At 56.1% G+C, this 22,361-nt stretch overlaps 1 protein-coding gene across 1 annotated transcript in view; it reads right to left on the reverse strand.

Annotated features, from left to right (window-relative positions):
* Positions 1 to 7,129, reverse strand: part of LOC120945561 (protein SSUH2 homolog) — a 38,203-nt gene extending 31,074 nt beyond the window's left edge. The window contains exon 1 of the mRNA XM_040359818.1: positions 7,117 to 7,129. Within this exon, the coding sequence (XP_040215752.1) occupies positions 7,117 to 7,129 (13 nt within the window). The remainder of the gene's footprint in view (positions 1 to 7,116) is intronic.
* Positions 7,130 to 22,361: the final 15,232 nt, after the last annotated feature.

Consider the following 22,361-nt stretch of genomic DNA (forward strand, 5'->3'; position numbering starts at 1 on the left):
CAGACATTCACCCCAAGAGCTTACACCCCAACCCCCCCCCCATCTACAGACATTCACCCCAAGAGCTTACACTCCAACCTCCCCCCTATCTACAGACATTCACCCCAAGAGCTTACACTCCAACCCCCCCCTATCTACAGACATTCACCCCAAGAGCTTACACTCCAACCCCCCCTATCTACAGACATTCACCCCAAGAGCTTACACTCCAACCTCCCCCATCTACAGACATTCACCCCAAGAGCTTACACCCCCCCCCCCCCCCCCCATCTACAGACATTCACCCCAAGAGCTTACACCCCAACCCCCCCATCTACAGACATTCACCCCAAGAGCTTACACTCCAACTCCCCCCTATCTACAGACATTCACCCCAAGAGCTTACACTCCAACCTCCCCATCTACAGCCATTCACCCCAAGAGCTTACACTCCAACCCCCCCCCATCTACAGACATTCACCCCAAGAGCTTACACCCCAACCCCCCCCTATCTACAGACATTCACCCCAAGAGCTTACACTCCAACCCCCCCCCCCATCTACAGCCATTCACCCCAAGAGCTTACACTCCAACCCCCCCCCCTATCTACAGACATTCACCCCAAGAGCTTACACTCCAACCCCTCCTATCTACAGCCATTCACCCCAAGAGCTTACACTCCAACCCCTCCTATCTACAGACATTCACCCCAAGAGCTTACACGCCAACCCCCCCATCTACAGACATTCACCCCAAGAGCTTACACTCCAACCTCCCCCCATCTACAGACATTCACCCCAAGAGCTTACACTCCAACCCCCCTATCTACAGCCATTCACCCCAAGAGCTTACACTCCAACCCCCCCATCTACAGCCATTCACCCCAAGAGCTTACACTCCAACCCCCCCCCTATCTACAGACATTCACCCCAAGAGCTTACACTCCAACCCCCCCCCCATCTACAGCCATTCACCCCAAGAGCTTACACTCCAACCCCCCCCCTATCTACAGACATTCACCCCAAGAGCTTACACTCCAACCTCCCCCATCTACAGACATTCACCCCAAGAGCTTACACTCCAACCCCCCCATCTACAGCCATTCACCCCAAGAGCTTACACTCCAACCCCCCCCATCTACAGACATTCACCCCAAGAGCTTACACTCCAACCCCCCCCATCTACAGCCATTCACCCCAAGAGCTTACACTCCAACCCCCCCCCCTATCTACAGCCATTCACCCCAAGAGCTTACACTCCAACCTCCCCTATCTACAGACATTCACCCCAAGAGCTTACACTCCAACCCCCCCCTATCTACAGACATTCACCCCAAGAGCTTACACTCCAACCCCCCCCCTATCTACAGCCATTCACCCCAAGAGCTTACACTCCAACCTCCCCTATCTACAGACATTCACCCCAAGAGCTTACACTCCAACCTCCCCCCCTATCTACAGACATTCACCCCAAGAGCTTACACTCCAACCCCCCCCTATCTACAGACATTCACCCCAAGAGCTTACACTCCAACCCCCCCCCTATCTACAGACATTCACCCCAAGAGCTTACACTCCAACCCCCCCATCTACAGACATTCACCCCAAGAGCTTACACTCCACCCCCCCATCTACAGACATTCACCCCAAGAGCTTACACTCCAACCCCCCCCCCATCTACAGACATTCACCCCAAGAGCTTACACTCCAACCTCCCCCTATCTACAGACATTCACCCCAAGAGCTTACACTCCAACCTCCCCCCATCTACAGACATTCACCCCAAGAGCTTACACTCCAACCCCCCCCCATCTACAGACATTCACCCCAAGAGCTTACACTCCAACCCCCCCCATCTACAGACATTCACCCCAAGAGCTTACACCCCAACCCCCCCATCTACAGCCATTCACCCCAAGAGCTTACACTCCAACCCCCCCCTATCTACAGACATTCACCCCAAGAGCTTACACTCCACCCCCCCCATCTACAGACATTCACCCCAAGAGCTTACACTCCACCCCCCCATCTACAGACATTCACCCCAAGAGCTTACACTCCAACCCCCCCCTATCTACAGACATTCACCCCAAGAGCTTACACTCCAACCTCCCCCCATCTACAGACATTCACCCCGAGAGCTTACACTCCAACCCCCCCCTATCTACAGACATTCACCCCAAGAGCTTACACCTCAACCCCCCCATCTACAGACATTCACCCCAAGAGCTTACACTCCAACCCCCCCTATCTACAGACATTCACCCCAAGAGCTTACACTCCAACCCCCCCCCCTATCTACAGACATTCACCCCAAGAGCTTACACTCCAACCTCCCCCATCTACAGACATTCACCCCAAGAGCTTACACTCCAACCCCCCCCCCATCTACAGACATTCACCCCAAGAGCTTACACTCCAACCCCCCCTATCTACAGACATTCACCCCAAGAGCTTACACTCCAACCCCCCCATCTACAGACATTCACCCCAAGAGCTTACACTCCAACCCCCCCCCATCTACAGACATTCACCCCAAGAGCTTACACTCCAACCCCCCCCCTATCTACAGACATTCACCCCAAGAGCTTACACTCCAACCCCCCCTATCTACAGACATTCACCCCAAGAGCTTACACTCCAACCCCCCCCCTATCTACAGACATTCACCCCAAGAGCTTACACTCCAACCCCCCCTATCTACAGACATTCACCCCAAGAGCTTACACTCCAACCCCCCCCTATCTACAGACATTCACCCCAAGAGCTTACACTCCAACCCCCCATCTACAGACATTCACCCCAAGAGCTTACACTCCAACCTCCCCCATCTACAGACATTCACCCCAAGAGCTTACACTCCAACCCCCCCCTATCTACAGCCATTCACCCCAAGAGCTTACACTCCAACCCCCCCCTATCTACAGACATTCACCCCAAGAGCTTACACTCCAACCCCTCCCCTATCTACAGCCATTCACCCCAAGAGCTTACACTCCAACCCCCCCCTATCTACAGACATTCACCCCAAGAGCTTACACTCCAACCCCCCCCATCTACAGCCATTCACCCCAAGAGCTTACACTCCAACCCCCCCCCCCTATCTACAGCCATTCACCCCAAGAGCTTACACTCCAACCCCCCCTATCTACAGACATTCACCCCAAGAGCTTACACTCCAACCTCCCCCCTATCTACAGCCATTCACCCCAAGAGCTTACACTCCAACCCCCCCTATCTACAGACATTCACCCCAAGAGCTTACACTCCAACCCCCCCCCTATCTACAGCCATTCACCCCAAGAGCTTACACTCCAACCTCCCCTATCTACAGACATTCACCCCAAGAGCTTACACTCCAACCTCCCTCCCCCATCTACAGACATTCACCCCAAGAGCTTACACTCCAACCCCCCCATCTACAGACATTCACCCCGAGAGCTTACACTCCAACCCCCCCCATCTACAGACATTCACCCCAAGAGCTTACACTCCAACCCCCCCCCCATCTACAGACATTCACCCCAAGAGCTTACACTCCAACCCCCCCCCCCCATCTACAGCCATTCACCCCAAGAGCTTACACTCCAACCCCCCCCCATCTACAGCCATTCACCCCAAGAGCTTACACTCCAACCCCCCCTATCTACAGACATTCACCCCAAGAGCTTACACTCCAACCCCCCCCTATCTACAGACATTCACCCCAAGAGCTTACACTCCAACCCCCCCCCCATCTACAGACATTCACCCCAAGAGCTTACACTCCAACCCCCCCCTATCTACAGACATTCACCCCAAGAGCTTACACTCCAACCCCCCCTATCTACAGACATTCACCCCAAGAGCTTACACTCCAACTCCCCCCTATCTACAGACATTCACCCCAAGAGCTTACACTCCAACCCCCCCTATCTACAGACATTCACCCCAAGAGCTTACACTCCAACCTCCCCCCCATCTACAGACATTCACCCCAAGAGCTTACACTCCAACCTCCCCCCATCTACAGACATTCACCCCAAGAGCTTACACTCCAACCCCCCCCTATCTACAGACATTCACCCCAAGAGCTTACACCCCAACCTCCCCCCCATCTACAGACATTCACCCCAAGAGCTTACACCCCAACCTCCCCCCTATCTACAGACATTCACCCCAAGAGCTTACACTCCAACCCCCCCTATCTACAGACATTCACCCCAAGAGCTTACACTCCACCCCCCCCCCATCTACAGACATTCACCCCAAGAGCTTACACTCCAACCCCCCCCCCTATCTACAGACATTCACCCCAAGAGCTTACACTCCAACCCCCCCCTATCTACAGACATTCACCCCAAGAGCTTACACCCCAACCCCCCCATCTACAGCCATTCACCCCAAGAGCTTACACTCCAACCCCCCCATCTACAGACATTCACCCCAAGAGCTTACACTCCAACCCCCCCCATCTACAGACATTCACCCCAAGAGCTTACACTCCAACCCCCCCCTATCTACAGACATTCACCCCAAGAGCTTACACTCCAACCCCCCCTATCTACAGCCATTCACCCCAAGAGCTTACACTCCAACCCCCCCATCTACAGACATTCACCCCAAGAGCTTACACTCCAACCCCCCCCATCTACAGACATTCACCCCAAGAGCTTACACTCCAACCCCCCCCCTATCTACAGACATTCACCCCAAGAGCTTACACTCCAACCCCCCCTATCTACAGCCATTCACCCCAAGAGCTTACACTCCAACCCCACCCATCTACAGCCATTCACCCCAAGAGCTTACACTCCAACCCCCCCCCCCATCTACAGACATTCACCCCAAGAGCTTACACTCCAACCCCCCCCCCCCCCCTATCTACAGACATTCACCCCAAGAGCTTACACTCCAACCTCCCCACTATCTACAGACATTCACCCCAAGAGCTTACACTCCAACCCCCCCCTATCTACAGACATTCACCCCAAGAGCTTACACTCCAACCCCCCCCTATCTACAGACATTCACCCCAAGAGCTTACACTCCAACCTCCCCCCTATCTACAGACATTCACCCCAAGAGCTTAAACTCCAACCTCCCCCCATCTACAGACATTCACCCCAAGAGCTTACACTCCAACCCCCCCATCTACAGACATTCACCCCGAGAGCTTACACTCCAACCCCCCCCATCTACAGACATTCACCCCAAGAGCTTACACTCCAACCCCCCCCCCATCTACAGACATTCACCCCAAGAGCTTACACTCCAACCCCCCCCCCCCATCTACAGCCATTCACCCCAAGAGCTTACACTCCAACCCCCCCCTATCTACAGACATTCACCCCAAGAGCTTACACTCCAACCCCCCCCTATCTACAGACATTCACCCCAAGAGCTTACACTCCAACCCCCCCCCCATCTACAGACATTCACCCCAAGAGCTTACACTCCAACCCCCCCCTATCTACAGACATTCACCCCAAGAGCTTACACTCCAACCCCCCCTATCTACAGACATTCACCCCAAGAGCTTACACTCCAACTCCCCCCTATCTACAGACATTCACCCCAAGAGCTTACACTCCAACCCCCCCCTATCTACAGACATTCACCCCAAGAGCTTACACTCCAACCTCCCCCCCATCTACAGACATTCACCCCAAGAGCTTACACTCCAACCTCCCCCCATCTACAGACATTCACCCCAAGAGCTTACACTCCAACCCCCCCCTATCTACAGACATTCACCCCAAGAGCTTACACCCCAACCTCCCCCCCATCTACAGACATTCACCCCAAGAGCTTACACCCCAACCTCCCCCCTATCTACAGACATTCACCCCAAGAGCTTACACTCCAACCCCCCCTATCTACAGACATTCACCCCAAGAGCTTACACTCCACCCCCCCCCCCCCATCTACAGACATTCACCCCAAGAGCTTACACTCCAACCCCCCCCCCTATCTACAGACATTCACCCCAAGAGCTTACACTCCAACCCCCCCCCATCTACAGACATTCACCCCAAGAGCTTACACCCCAACCCCCCCATCTACAGCCATTCACCCCAAGAGCTTACACTCCAACCTCCCCCATCTACAGCCATTCACCCCAAGAGCTTACACTCCAACCCCCCTATCTACAGACATTCACCCCAAGAGCTTACACTCCAACCCCCCCATCTACAGACATTCACCCCAAGAGCTTACACTCCAACCCCCCCCATCTACAGACATTCACCCCAAGAGCTTACACTCCAACCCCCCCCTATCTACAGACATTCACCCCAAGAGCTTACACTCCAACCCCCCCTATCTACAGCCATTCACCCCAAGAGCTTACACTCCAACCCCCCCATCTACAGACATTCACCCCAAGAGCTTACACTCCAACCCCCCCCATCTACAGACATTCACCCCAAGAGCTTACACTCCAACCCCCCCCCTATCTACAGACATTCACCCCAAGAGCTTACACTCCAACCCCCCCTATCTACAGCCATTCACCCCAAGAGCTTACACTCCAACCCCACCCATCTACAGCCATTCACCCCAAGAGCTTACACTCCAACCCCCCCCTATCTACAGACATTCACCCCAAGAGATTACACTCCAACCTCCCCCCTATCTACAGACATTCACCCCAAGAGCTTACACTCCAACCCCCCCCATCTACAGCCATTCACCCCAAGAGCTTACACCCCAACCCCCCTATCTACAGACATTCACCCCAAGAGCTTACACTCCAACCTCCCCCCTATCTACAGCCATTCACCCCAAGAGCTTACACCCCAACCTCCCCCTATCTACAGACATTCACCCCAAGAGCTTACACTCCAACCCCCCCCCCCATCTACAGACATTCACCCCAAGAGCTTACACTCCAACCCCCCCCCCCCTATCTACAGACATTCACCCCAAGAGCTTACACTCCAACCCCCCCCTATCTACAGACATTCACCCCAAGAGCTTACACCCCAACCCCCCCCATCTACAGCCATTCACCCCAAGAGCTTACACTCCAACCCCCCCATCTACAGACATTCACCCCAAGAGCTTACACTCCAACCCCCCCCATCTACAGACATTCACCCCAAGAGCTTACACTCCAACCCCCCCCTATCTACAGACATTCACCCCAAGAGCTTACATGGACCTCTCATGGACCTCTCATGGATCTCTCATGGTCCTCTCATGGACCTCTCATGGATCTCTCATGGACCTCTCATGGACCTCTCATGGACCTCTCATGGATCTCTCATGGATCTCTCATGGTCCTCTCATGGATCTCTCATGGTCCTCTCATGGTCCTCTCATGGTTCTCTCATGGACCTCTCATGGACCTCTCATGGATCTCTCATGGACCTCTCATGGATCTCTCATGGACCTCTCATGGATCTCTCATGGATCTCTCATGGACCTCTCATGGATCTCTCATGGTCCTCTCATGGATCTCTAATGGTCCTCTCATGGACCTCTCATGGATCTCTCATGGACCTCTCATGGTCCTCTCATGGACCTCTCATGGATCTCTCATGGATCTCTCATGGACCTCCCATGGATCTCTCATGGATCTCTCATGGACCTCTCATGGACCTCTCATGGTCCTCTCATGGATCTCTCATGGACCTCTCATGGACCTCTCATGGATCTCTCATGGACCTCTCATGTTCCTCTCATGGATCTCTCATGGACCTCTCATGGACCTCTCATGGATCTCTCATGGACCTCTCATGGTCCTCTCATGGATCTCTCATGGACCTCTCATGGACCTCTCATGGATCTCTCATGGACCTCTCATGGATCTCTCATAGACCTCTCATGGACCTCTCATGGATCTCTCATGGATCTCTCATGGACCTCTCATGGATCTCTCATGGTCCTCTCATGGATCTCTAATGGTCCTCTCATGGATCTCTCATGGTCCTCTCATGGATCTCTAATGGTCCTCTCATGGATCTCTCATGGTCCTCTTATGGACCTCTCATGGATCTCTCATAGACCTCTCATGGACCTCTCATGGATCTCTCATGGACCTCTCATGGACCTCTCATGGACCTCTCATGGACCTCTCATGGTCCTCTCATGGATCTCTCATGGACCTCTCATGGATTTCTCATGGATCTCTCATGGATTTCTCATGGACCTCTCATGGACCTCTCATGGATTTCTCATGGACCTCTCATGGACCTCTCATGGATCTCTCATGGTCCTCTCATGGATTTCTCATGGACCTCTCATGGACCTCTCATGGATCTCTCATGGACCTCTCATGGATTTCTCATGGACCTCTCATGGACCTCTCATGGATCTCTCATGGATCTCTCATGGACCTCTCATGGTCCTCTCATGGATCTCTAATGGTCCTTTCATGGATCTCTCATGGACCTCTCATGGACCTCTCATGGATTTCTCATGGACCTCTCATGGATTTCTCATGGACCTCTCATGGACCTCTCATGGATCTCTCATGGTCCTCTCATGGATTTCTCATGGACCTCTCATGGACCTCTCATGGATCTCTCATGGACCTCTCATGGATTTCTCATGGACCTCTCATGGACCTCTCATGGATCTCTCATGGACCTCTCATGGATTTCTCATGGACCTCTCATGGATCTCTAATGGTCCTCTCATGGATCTCTCATGGTCCTCTCATGGACCTCTCATGGATCTCTCATGGACCTCTCATGGATCTCTCATGGATCTCTCATGGTCCTCTCATGGATCTCTCATGGTCCTCTCATGGACCTCTCATGGATCTCTCATGGATCTCTCATGGACATCTCATGGTCCTCTCATGGACCTCTCATGGATCTCTCATGGATCTCTCATGGACCTCTCATGGATCTCTCATGGATCTCTCATGGACATCTCATGGTCCTCTCATGGACCTCTCATGGATTTTTCATGGATTTCTCATGGACCTCTCATGGACCTCTCATGGACCTCTCATGGACCTCTCATGGATCTCTCATGGACCTCTCATGGTCCTCTCATGGACCTCTCATGGACCTCTCATGGATCTCTCAAGGATCTCTCATGGATCTCTCATGGACCTCTCATGGATCTCTCATGGACCTCTCATGGATCTCTCATGGACCTCTCATGGATCTCTCATGGACCTCTCATGGAACTCTCATGGACCTCTCATGGATCTCTCATGGACCTCTCATGGACCTCTTATGGATTTCTCATGAACCTCTCATGGATCTCTCATGAACCTCTCATGGACCTCTCATGGACCTCTCATGGATCTCTCATGGATTTCTCATGGACCTCTCATGGATCTCTCATGGATTTCTCATGGATTTCTCATGGACCTCTCATGGATCTCTCATGGTCCTCTCATGGTCCTCTCATGGATCTCTCATGGACCTCTCATGGATCTCTCATGGACCTCTCATGGACCTCTCATGGATCTCTCATGGATCTCTCATGGTCCTCTCATGGATCTCTCATGGATCTCTCATGGATTTCTCATGGACCTCTCATGGATCTCTCATGGATTTCTCATGGACCTCTCATGGATCTCTCATGGATCTCTCATGGACCTCTCATGGATCTCTCATGGATCTCTCATGGATCTCTCATGGATTTCTCATGCTGTCTATTTTTAAAGTTTTTTTTATGGGTATTAAATGTCTTTATTTATTTTACATTTTATACAATCTTTTGTTTTATGAGAAAGGATTCCCAGAGCGCCGCGGGCCGGATCATTACATCACTGATCAAAGACGACTCCTCTTGTTTGATTGACTCCTTTGGGATCCTACAATCTGATTGGCTGTCTGGTGACACACGCTCTCCAGGCATCACAGACAGTTTTTATTTCAGAGCTTCTATTAAATGACGATGACTGCGACTTTAAAAATATCCCGGAATTTTCATGCGATTCTCTTGTGAACGACGATCGTCTCTGTCGCCATGGTTGGGGGGGTCACCGCGGAGAGAGCCGGGGGGGTCACCGCGGAGAGAGCCGGGGGGGAGGGGGGTCACCGTGGATCGTCTCTGTCGCCATGGTTGGGGGGTCACCGCGGAGAGATTCCGGGGGGGGAGGGGGGTCACCGCGGAGAGAGTCCGGGGGGGTCACCGCGGAGAGAGTCCGGGGGGGAGGGGGGTCACCGTGGATCGTCTCTGTCGCCATGGTTGGGGGGTCACCGCGGAGAGAGTCCGGGGGGAGGGGGGTCACCGCGGAGAGAGTCCGGGGGGTCACCGCGGAGAGAGTCCGGGGGGAGGGGGGTCACCGCGGAGAGAGTCCGGGGGGAGGGGGGTCACCGCGGAGAGAGTCCGGGGGGAGGGGGGTCACCGCGGATCGTCTCTGTCGCCATGGTTGGGGGGTCACCGCGGAGAGAGTCCGGGGGGAGGGGGGTCACCGTGGATCGTCTCTGTCGCCATGGTTGGGGGGTCACCGCGGAGAGAGTCCGGGGGGAGGGGGGTCACCGTGGATCGTCTCTGTCGCCATGGTTGGGGGGTCACCGCGGAGAGATTCCGGGGGGAGGGGGGTCACCGCGGAGTGGGTCCGGGGGGGAGGGGGTCACCGTGGATCGTCTCTGTCGCCATGGTTACGTCTTTGTTTGCCGCAGAGGTGCTGAAAAAATTATTTTTCTTGTTTGGTGATTCGGGAAGAATGTTTCTTTTGGATATTTCGTCGTCTTCTCTGAATTCCGCGCCTAAAATTAGAGTGCGAACCAGCCAACAAACACCCGGCGTCACCGCGGAGATAGTCCGGGGGGGTCACCGCGGAGAGAGTCCGGGGGGGGTCACCGCGGAGAGAGTCTGGGGGGGTCACCGCGGAGAGAGTCCGGGGGGGGTCACCGCGGAGAGAGTCCGGGGGGGTCACCGCGGAGAGAGTCTGGGGGGGTCACCGCGGAGAGAGTCCGGGGGGGGTCACTGCGGAGAGAGTCCGGGGGGGTCACCGCGGAGAGAGTCCGGGGGGGGTCACCGCGGAGAGAGTCCGGGGGGGTCACCGCGGAGAGAGTCTGGGGGGGTCACCGCGGAGAGAGTCCGGGGGGGTCACGGCGGAGAGAGTCCGGGGGGGTCACCGCGGAGAGAGTCTGGGGGGGTCATCGATCGTTCTTCCGGGGGGGGGGTCACGTGGAGAGTCCGGGGGGGGTGTCATCGATCGTTCTTCCGAGGGGGGGGGGTCACGCGGAGAGTCCGGGGGGGGTCATCGATCGTTCTTCCGGGGGGGGGTCACGCAGAGAGTCCGGGGGGGTCATCGATCGTTCTTCCAGGGGGGGTCACGTGGAGAGTCTGGGGGGGTCATCGATCGTTCTTCGGGGGGGGTCACGTGGAGAGTCCGGGGGGGGTCACCGCGGAGAGAGTCCGGGGGGGTCATCGATCGTTCTTCCGGGGGGGGGGTCACGTGGAGAGTCCAGGGGGGGGTCACCGCGGAGAGAGTCTGGGGGGGTCATCGATCGTTCTTCCGGGGGGGGGGGTCACGTGGAGAGTCCGGGGGGGGTCATCGATCGTTCTTCCGGGGGGGGGTCACGTGGAGAGTCCGGGGGGTCACTGCGGAGAGAGTCTGGGGGGGTCACCGTGGAGAGAGTCTGGGGGGGTCATCGATCGTTCTTCCGGGGGGGGGGGTCACGTGGAGAGTCCGGGGGGGTCACCGCGGAAAGTGTCCGGGGGGGTGTCATTGATCGTTCTTCCGAGGGGGGGGGGGGTCACGCGGAGAGTCCGGGGGGGGTCATCGATCGTTCTTCCGGGGGGGGGTCACGTGGAGAGTCCGGGGGGGTCATCGATCGTTCTTCCGGGGGGGGGTCACGCGGAGAGTCCGGGGGGGGGTCATCGATCGTTCTTCCGGGGGGGGGTCACGCAGAGAGTCCGGGGGGTCATCGATCGTTCTTCCAGGGGGGGTCACGTGGAGAGTCTGGGGGGGTCATCGATCGTTCTTCGGGGGGGGTCACGTGGAGAGTCCGGGGGGGGTCACCGCGGAGAGAGTCCGGGGGGGTCATCGATCGTTCTTCCGGGGGGGGGTCACGTGGAGAGTCCAGGGGGGGGGTCACCGCGGAGAGAGTCTGGGGGGGTCATCGATCGTTCTTCCGGGGGGGGTCACGTGGAGAGTCCGGGGGGTCACTGCGGAGAGAGTCTGGGGGGGGTCACCGTGGAGAGAGTCTGGGGGGGTCATCGATCGTTCTTCCGGGGGGGGGGGCACGTGGAGAGTCCGGGGGGGTCACCGCGGAAAGTGTCCGGGGGGGTCACCGCGGAAAGTGTCCGGGGGGGGGTCATCGATCGTTCTTCCGGGGGGGGGTCACGCAGAGAGTCCGGGGGGGGTCATCGATCGTTCTTCCGGGGGGGGGTCACGCAGAGAGTCCGGGGGGGTCACCGCGGAAAGTGTCCGGGGGGGTCACCGCGGAAAGTGTCCGGGGGGGGGGTCATCGATCGTTCTTCCGGGGGGGGGGTCACGCAGAGAGTCCGGGGGGGGGTCATCGATCGTTCTTCCGGGGGGGGGTCACGCAGAGAGTCCGGGGGGGTCATCGATCGTTCTTCCAGGGGGGGGTCACGTGGAGAGTCTGGGGGGGTCATCGATCGTTCTTCGGGGGGGGGTCACGTGGAGAGTCCGGGGGGGGTCACCGCGGAGAGAGTCCGGGGGGGTCATCGATCGTTCTTCCGGGGGGGGGGTCACGTGGAGAGTCCAGGGGGGGGTCACCGCGGAGAGAGTCTGGGGGGGTCATCGATCGTTCTTCCGGGGGGGGGGTCACGTGGAGAGTCCGGGGGGGGTCATCGATCGTTCTTTCGGGGGGGGTCACGTGGAGAGTCCGGGGGGTCACTGCGGAGAGAGTCTGGGGGGGTCACCGTGGAGAGAGTCTGGGGGGGTCACGTGGAGAGTCCGGGGGGGTCACCGCGGAAAGTGTCCGGGGGGGGGGTCATCGATCGTTCTTCCGGGGGATCGGCGCGTCTCGTCTATTTAAAGCTCCGGATTTTCTGTCTGGAATTCTGGGAATGTTGGAAATTCATCCGGCGAGACGATCGGAATGTCACAATCCTGAAGTGTTCCGGATCGCCGGGGGCGGAGCCCGTCATCAGAGGAACGATCGATGAGTCAAATCCAATCAGCAGATGGATCTCCGGACGCGGGATGACTTCTCATCGATCGTATCTCAGGGGATCGGCCCCATTGGTCAGAGGGGGGGGGTCTAAAATGCTACTACACCACTACTTCATCGCTACTACACTACGCCAGTACTACATCACTACTACACCACTACTTAATCACTACTACACCGCTACTACACAGCTACTACACCACTACTTCATTACTACTACACCGCTACTACACTACGCCAGTACTACACCACTACTACAGTGCTACCACACCACTATTACACTGCTACTACACCACTACTACACCTTTACTTCACCGCTACTACACCCCGACTACACAGCTACTACACCACTACTACACAGCTACTACACCCCTACTACACCTCTACTACACCTCTACTACACCCCTACTACACCTCTACTACACCTCTACTACACCTCTACTACACCTCGAATACACCTCTACTACACCCCTACTACACCACTACTACATCACTACTACACTGCTACTACACAAGTACTACACACCACTACACCTTTACTTCACCGCTACTACACCCCTACTACACAGCTACTCCACCCCTACTTCATCGCTGCTACACCCCGACTACACAGCTACTACACCACTACTACACAGCTACTACACCCCTACTACACCTCTACTACACCCCTACTACACCTCTACTACACCTCTACTACACCCCTACTACACCCCTACTACACCTCTACTACACCCCTACTACACCTCTACTACACCCCTACTACACCACTACTACATCACTACTACACCTCTACTACACCCCTACTACACCACTACTACATCACTACTACACTGCTACTACACAAGTACTACACACTACTACACCACTACTTTATCACTGCTACACAGTTACTAACCACTACTACATCCCTACTACACCACTATTTCTTTACTACTACTACACTGCTAATACACCATCGGGGGGGGGGGCGGGTCTGCAACCAATCGGGGGCGGGTCTGGAACCCATCGGGGGGCGGGTCTGGAACCCATCGGGGGGCGGGTCTGGAACCCATCGGGGGCGGGTCTGGAACCCATCGGGGGCGGGTCTGGAACCCATTGGGGGGCGGGTCTGGAACCCATCGGGGGCGGGTCTGGAACCCATCGGGGGGCGGGTCTGGAACCCATCGGGGGCGGGTCTGAAGCCCATCGGGTGTGGGTCTGGAACCCATCGGGGGCGGGTCTGGAACCCATTGGGGGGCGGGTCTGGAACCCATCGGGGGGCGGGTCTGGAACCCATCGGGGGCGGGTCTGGAACCCATCGGGGGGCGGGTCTGGAACCCATCGGGGGCGGGTCTGGAACCCATCGGGGGGCGGGTCTGGAGCCCATTGGGGGGGCGGGTCTGGAACCCATCGGGGGCGGGTCTGGAACCCATCGGGGGCGGGTCTGGAACCCATTGGGGGGCGGGTCTGGAACCCATCGGGGGGCGGGTCTGGAACCCATCGGGGGGCGGGTCTGAAGCCCATCGGGGGGCGGGTCTGGAACCCATCAGGGGCGGGTCTGGAACCCATCGGGGGGCGGGTCTGGAACCCATCGGGGGGCGGGTCTGGAACCCATCGGGGGCGGGTCTGGAACCCATCGGGGGCGGGTCTGGAACCCATCGGGGGGCGGGTCTGGAGCCCATTGGGGGGGCGGGTCTGGAACCCATCGGGGGCGGGTCTGGAACCCATCGGGGGCGGGTCTGGAACCCATTGGGGGGCGGGTCTGGAACCCATCGGGGGGCGGGTCTGGAACCCATCGGGGGGCGGGTCTGGAACCCATCAGGGGCGGGTCTGGAACCCATCGGGGGGCGGGTCTGGAGCCCATTGGGGGGGCGGGTCTGGAACCCATCGGGGGCGGGTCTGGAGCCCATCGGGGGCGGGTCTGGAGCCCATCGGGGGGCGGGTCTGGAACCCATCGGGGGGCGGGTCTGGAACCCATCGGGGGCGGGTCTGGAACCCATCGGGGGGCGGGTCTGGAGCCCATTGGGGGGGCGGGTCTGGAACCCATCGGGGGGGCGGGTCTGGAGCCCATCGGGGGGCGGGTCTGGAACCCATCGGGGGGCGGGTCTGGAACCCATCGGGGGGCGGGTCTGGAACCCATCGGGGGCGGGTCTGGAACCCATCGGGGGGCGGGTCTGGAGCCCATTGGGGGGGCGGGTCTGGAACCCATCGGGGGCAGGTCTGGAGCCCATCGGGGGCGGGTCTGTTCAGTTGTTGGATCTCAGGTGAATGAGGATGAAGGGCGGAGCAACGCGTTTCAGGCGCCTCAAATTCAGCGACTTCATCAGGAGCTCCAGTAACACGTTGTGATGGTGTTGGGAGGTCCTGTGTGAGGAAACGCCCCCTCCTGGATGTGGCCACGCCCCCGGTTTGGTTGATTGTTGGAGATCCATGGATTCCTCCCTTGTTGCACTTTTCTCTTCTACCACTGGGTGGCCGGGAACTTGCAGACCAATCAGAAGTGACGGTTCTGCCGGCCGGAGAAGCTGAGTGTGAGGATGAGGTTTTTTCCTTTGATAAAGCTTGCAATGTTTTTTCTGAGTCAGATTCGGATGTGTACAACAATAGATTCCGATTCCTCCGACTCCTCTGATCTCTCCGATGCTCCGAGTGAATCTCGGGGGGAGAAGAGTCGAGAGGTTGAATGGGGAAGGGCAAGAAAAAACAGACCTCAGTGTCTTGGTCCCCCTCCTTCTAATCCAGTGTCCGTACACAATACATTTCTTGCGCTGTGCGTCCCTCAGATGGAGACCCCAACATGGAGGCTGAGGACATTTAAAGTAAATAATATTTAGAAATAAAAAATGAAGTAATGAAGAGTGTAGCAGGAGGTTTCTAGAGAATTGGGTAATGTTGGAGTTTCTTTTTGTACAGTGTAAGTAAGTTGTGGGGTATTAATGGTGTGATGATTATGTTACTCTGTTTTATAGCCAATTGGGGCTTTTAATGTCGTGTCTTTAAATAAAAAAATCTCCAGCTTCTTCCCGGGGCCACAGTGAGGAGCCGAAGAAAGTCCCGGATCAGAGTTCTCACCAGACGGGAAACTTTCGGCGTCAGGGGCCCAACCAGCGGGGAATCAGAATCGGGGAATCAGAGTCGGAGATTCAGAGTCAGGGAATCGGAGTCGAGGATTCGGAGAATCGGAGTCGAAGATTCGGAGTCGGGGAATCAGAGTCGGGGATTCGGAGTCGGAGATTCAGAGTCAGGGAATCGGAGTCGAAGATTCGGAGTTGGGGAATCGGAGTCGGAGATTCAGAGTCGGGGAATCGGAGTTGAGGAATCGGAGATTTGGAGTCTGGGAATCGGAATCGGAGATTTGGAGTTGGGGATTTCGGAGTCGGGGATTCGGAGAATCGGAGTCGGGGATTCAGGGAATCGGAGTCAGGGAATCGGAGTCAGGGAATCAGAGTCGGAGATTCAGAGTCAGGGAATCGGAGTCGAGGATTCGGAGAATCGGAGTCAAAGATTCGGAGAATCAGAGTCGGGGAATCAGAGTCGGAGATTCAGAGTCAGGGAATCGGAGTCGAGGATTCGGAGAATCGGAGTCGAAGATTCGGAGTCGGGGAATCAGAGTCGGGGATTCGGAGTCGGAGATTCAGAGTCAGGGAATCGGAGTCGAAGATTCGGAGTCGGGGAATCGGAGTCGGAGATTCAGAGTCGGGGAATCGGAGTTGAGGAATCGGAGATTTGGAGTCTGGGAATCGGAATCGGAGATTTGGAGTTGGGGATTTCGGAGTCGGGGATTCGGAGAATCGGGAACGGGGAATCGGAGTCGGGGATTCAGGGAATCGGAGTCAGGGAATCGGAGTCAGGGAATCAGAGTCGGAGATTCAGAGTCAGGGAATCGGAGTCGAGGATTCGGAGAATCGGAGTCAAAGATTCGGAGAATCAGAGTCGGGGAATCAGAGTCGGAGATTCAGAGTCAGGGAATCGGAGTCGAGGATTCGGAGAATCGGAGTCGAAGATTCGGAGTCGGGGAATCAGAGTCGGGGATTCGGAGTCGGAGATTCAGAGTCAGGGAATCGGAGTCGAAGATTCGGAGTCGGGGAATCGGAGTCGGAGATTCAGAGTCGGGGAATCGGAGTTGAGGAATCGGAGATTTGGAGTCTGGGAATCGGAATCGGAGATTTGGAGTTGGGGATTTCGGAGTCGGGGATTCGGAGAATCGGGAACGGGGAATCGGAGTCGGGGATTCAGGGAATCGGAGTCAGGGAATCGGAGTCAGGGAATCAGAGTCGGAGATTCAGAGTCAGGGAATCGGAGTCGAGGATTCGGAGAATCGGAGTCAAAGATTCGGAGAATCAGAGTCGGGGAATCAGAGTCGGAGATTCAGAGTCAGGGAATCGGAGTCGAGGATTCGGAGAATCGGAGTCGAAGATTCGGAGTCGGGGAATCAGAGTCGGGGATTCGGAGTCGGAGATTCAGAGTCAGGGAATCGGAGTCGAAGATTCGGAGTCGGGGAATCGGAGTCGGAGATTCAGAGTCGGGGAATCGGAGTTGAGGAATCGGAGATTTGGAGTCTGGGAATCGGAATCGGAGATTTGGAGTTGGGGATTTCGGAGTCGGGGATTCGGAGAATCGGGAACGGGGAATCGGAGTCGGGGATTCAGGGAATCGGAGTCAGGGAATCGGAGTCAGGGAATCAGAGTCGGAGATTCAGAGTCAGGGAATCGGAGTCGAGGATTCGGAGAATCGGAGTCAAAGATTCGGAGAATCAGAGTCGGGGAATCAGAGTCGGAGATTCAGAGTCAGGGAATCGGAGTCGAGGATTCGGAGAATCGGAGTCGAAGATTCGGAGTCGGGGAATCAGAGTCGGGGATTCGGAGTCGGAGATTCAGAGTCAGGGAATCGGAGTCGAAGATTCGGAGTCGGGGAATCGGAGTCGGAGATTCAGAGTCGGGAAATCAGAGTTGAGGAATCGGAGATTTGGAGTCTGGGAATCGGAATCGGGGATTTGGAGTTGGGGATTTCGGAGTTGGGGATTCAGGGAATCGGAGTCAGGGAATCGGAGTCAGGGAATCAGAGTCGGAGATTTGAGGTTGGGGATTTCGGAGTCTGGGATTTCGAAGTCGGGGAGTCGGAGAATCGGAGTCGGGGAATCGGAGATTTGGAGTCGGGGAATCGGAGTCAGGGAATCGGAGTCAGAGATTTGGAGTTGGGGATTTTGAAGTCGGGGAATCAGAGTCGGAGGAATCGGAGTCGGGGAATCGGAGTCGGGGAATCGGAGATTTGGAGTCGGGGAATCGGAGTTGGGGATTTCGGCGTCGGGGATTTGGAGAATCGGAGTCGGGGAATCGGAGTCGGGGAATCGCAGTCGAAGAATCGGAGTCGGGGAATCAGAGAATCGGAGTCGGGGATTCGGAGAATCGGAGTCGGAGAATCGGAGTCGGTGAATCGGAGTCGGGGAATCGGAGTCGGAGAATCGGGAACGGGGAATCGGAGTCGGGGATTCAGGGAATCGGAGTCAGGGAATCGGAGACAGGGAATCGGAGTTGGAGATTTGAGGTTGGGGATTTCGGAGTCTGGGATTTCAAAGTCGGGGAGTCGGAGAATCGGAGTCGGGGAATCGGAGATTTGGAGTCGGGGAATCGGAGTCAGGGAATCGGAGTCGGAGATTTGGAGTTGGGGATTTTGAAGTCGGGGAATCGGAGTCGGAGGAATCGGAGTCGGGGAATCGGAGTCGGAGAAACAGAGTCGGAGAATCGGAGTCGGGGAATCGGAGATTTGGAGTCGGGGAATCGGAGTTGGGGATTTCGGCGTTGGGGATTTGGAGAATCGGATTCGGGGAATCGGAGTCGGGGAATCGCAGTCGAAGAATCGGAGTCAGGGAATCGGAGAATCGGAGTCGGGGATTCGGAGAATCGGAGTCGGGGGAATCGGAGTCGGTGAATCGGAGTCGGGGAATCGGAGTCGGAGAATCGGGAACGGGGAATCGGAGTCGGGGATTCAGGGAATCGGAGTCAGGGAATCGGAGTCAGGGAATCGGAGTCGGAGATTTGAGGTTGGGGATTTCGGAGTCTGGGATTTCGAAGTCGGGGAGTCGGAGAATCGGAGTCGGGGAATCGGAGATTTTGAGTCGGGGAATCGGAGTCGGAGATTTGGAGTTGGGGATTTTGAAGTCGGGGAATCGGAGTCGGAGGAATCGGAGTCGGGGAATCGGAGTCGGAGAATCAGAGTCGGAGAATCGGAGTCGGGGAATCGGAGATTTGGAGTCGGGGAATCGGAGTTGGGGATTTCGGCGTCGGGGATTTGGAGAATCGGAGTCGGGGAATCGGAGTCGGGGAATCGCAGTCGAAGAATCGGAGTCAGGGAATCGGAGAATCGGAGTCGGGGATTCGGAGAATCGGAGTCGGGGAATTGGAGTCGGTGAATCGGAGTCGGGGAATCGGAGTCGGAGAATCAGAGTCGGGGATTCGGAGAATCGGAGTCGGGGAATTGGAGTCGGTGAATCGGAGTCGGGGAATCGGAGTCGGAGAATCGGAGTCGGGATTCGGAGAATCGGAGTCGGGGATTCGGAGAATCGGAGTCGGGGAATCGGAGGGTCCAGCGAGAGATCGGGGGGTTGGGGGGGCTGGAGAACGACAAGGAGAAGGGATTGTAGTGATTTGTTCGGATCGGTTGCCATCGGAGACGACGTTCCTCCCCGGGCATTCCTTTTCCTTCTATTGAAGACTCGGAGTCGGCCAATTGAAACTGAGCTGGTGTTCTGTCCCCTCCCCCCCCACAAAATATTAACAAAGGAAATAAAACGTCTTTTACATCTAAGAAGTGTCCGGCGCCCAATGACTTCATCCCCCTCCCCTCCCCCCACATACAGAAGGACGTCCTCTCCGGAGGAGGCGGAGACTTTCCATCCAATAATAATGAAAATATATCAAATGTTGAGGAAGTCACATGACTTGTCCTTTAAATGTGATCACGTGACTGGCGTGTAGCGGATGGGCGGCCATGTTGTTTCTGGGTTACACTTTATTCCGGCGCAGTTCAGGACGTCGTCTTCTCTACTCACCCACAGAGGGCGCCGCACACTTCTGAAACCTCAGCGATTGCCGATTCTTCTGCACTCTTTTGATTGATGTATGAAAATCGTATTTTTAGCAGCTCTGCGAGTCTCGTGTTGCAGGTTGTGCTCCTCCCCCTTTTATCACAGGAGACGTTCAACGCGTTTCGCCATTCTTCTCCCAGAAATACAATCATCCGAGAAGAGAGATTGCGGAATATTCCGGAGAAGACGAGCGCCGGCCGGGGGAAGATCTCACTTCTGTGCAGCTTCACCTACCTGCCGGCCTATCCACAACCTACCTACCTAACTACCTGCCGGCCTACCTACCAACCTACCTGCCGGCCTACCAACCTACCTACCTGCCAACCTACCTATCCACCAACCTAACTACCTGCCGGCCTACCTACCAACCAACCTGCCGGCCTACCAACCTACCTACCTAACTACCTGCCGGCCTACCTACCAACCTACCTACCTGCCAACCTACCTATCCACCAACCTAACTACCTGCCGGCCTACCTACCAACCAACCTGCCGGCCTACCAACCTACCTACCTAACTACCTGCCGGCCTACCTACCAACCAACCTGCCGGCCTACCAACCTACCTACCTAACTACCTGCCGGCCTACCTACCAACCTACCTGCCGGCCTACCAACCTACCTACCTGCCAACCTACCTATCCACCAACCTAACTACCTGCCGGCCTACCAACCTACCTACCTAACTACCTGCCGGCCTACCTACCAACCTACCTGCCGGCCTACCAACCTACCTACCTGCCAACCTACCTATCCACCAACCTAACTACCTGCCGGCCTACCTACCAACCAACCTGCCGGCCTACCAACCTACCTACCTAACTACCCGCCGGCCTACCTACCAACCAACCTGCCGGCCTACCAACCTACCTACCTAACTACCTACCGGCCTACCTACCAACCAACCTGCGGGCCTACCAACCTACCTACCTGCCAACCTACCTATCCACCAACCTAACTACCTGCCGGCCTACCTACCAACCAACCTGCCGGCCTACCAACCTACCTAACTACCTGCCGGCCTACCTACCAACCAACCTTCCAACCAACCTGCCGGCCTACCTAACTACCTACCTGCCAACCTACCTATCCACCAACCTAACTACCTGCCGCCTACCTACCAACCAACCCGCCGGCCTACCTAACTACCTACCTGCCAACCTACCTATCCACCAACCTAACTACCTGCCGGCCTACCAACCTACCTAACTACCTGCCGGCCTACCTACAAACCAACCTTCCAGCCAACCTGCCGGCCTACCAACCTACCTACCTGCCAACCTACCTATCCACCAACCTAACAACCTGCCAACCTACCTAACTACCTGCCGGCCTACCAACCTACCTACCTATCCACCAACCTAACTACCTGCCGGCCTACCTACCAACCAACCTTCCAACCAACCTGCCAACCAACCTACCTAACTACCAATCTACCTGCCAACTGTCCCAGATTCCCCGCCCTGACATCTGAAGACCATTCTGCAAACTTGTGACTTTCGGCCGCTACAGGTGACTGAGAGTCCCGTGAGTCATGAGAGTCTTGTAAATCATGAGATTCCCGTGAGTCATGAGAGTCCCGAGTCATGAGAGTCCCGTGAGTCATGAGATTCTCGTGAGTCATGAGATTCCCGTGAGTGATGAGAGTCCCGTGAGTCATGAGAGTCCCGTGAGTCATGATATTCCCGTGAGTCATGAGATTCCAGTGAGTCATGAGAGTCCCGTGAGTCATGAGATTCCCGTGAGTGATGAGAGTCCCGTGAGTCATGAGAGTCCCGTGAGTCATGAGAGTCCCGTGAATGATGAGAGTCCCGTGAGTCATGAGATTCCCGTGAGTCATGAGATTCCCGTGAGTGATGAGAGTCCCGTGAGTCATGAGAGTCCCGTGAGTCATGAGAGTCCCGTGAATGATGAGAGTCCCGTGAGTCATGAGATTCCCGTGAGTCATGAGATTCCCGTGAGTCATGAGAGTCCCGTGAATGATGAGAGTCCCGTGAGTCATGAGAGTCCCGTGAATGATGAGAGTCCCGTGAGTCATGAGATTCTCGTGAGTCATGAGATTTCCGTGAGTCATGAGATTCCCGTGAGTGATGAGAGTCCCGTGAGTCATGAGATTCCCGTGAGTGATGAGAGTCCCGTGAGTCATGAGATTCCCGTGAGTCATGAGATTCCTGTGAGTCATGAGAGTCCCGTGAGTCATGAGAGTCCCGTGAGTCATGAGATTCCCGTGAGTCATGAGATTCCCGTGAGTCATGAGAGTCCCGTGAGTCATGAGATTCCC

The sequence above is a fragment of the Rana temporaria genome, chromosome 7 (assembly GCF_905171775.1).
Source record: "Rana temporaria chromosome 7, aRanTem1.1, whole genome shotgun sequence".
Taxonomy (NCBI): domain Eukaryota; kingdom Metazoa; phylum Chordata; class Amphibia; order Anura; family Ranidae; genus Rana; species Rana temporaria.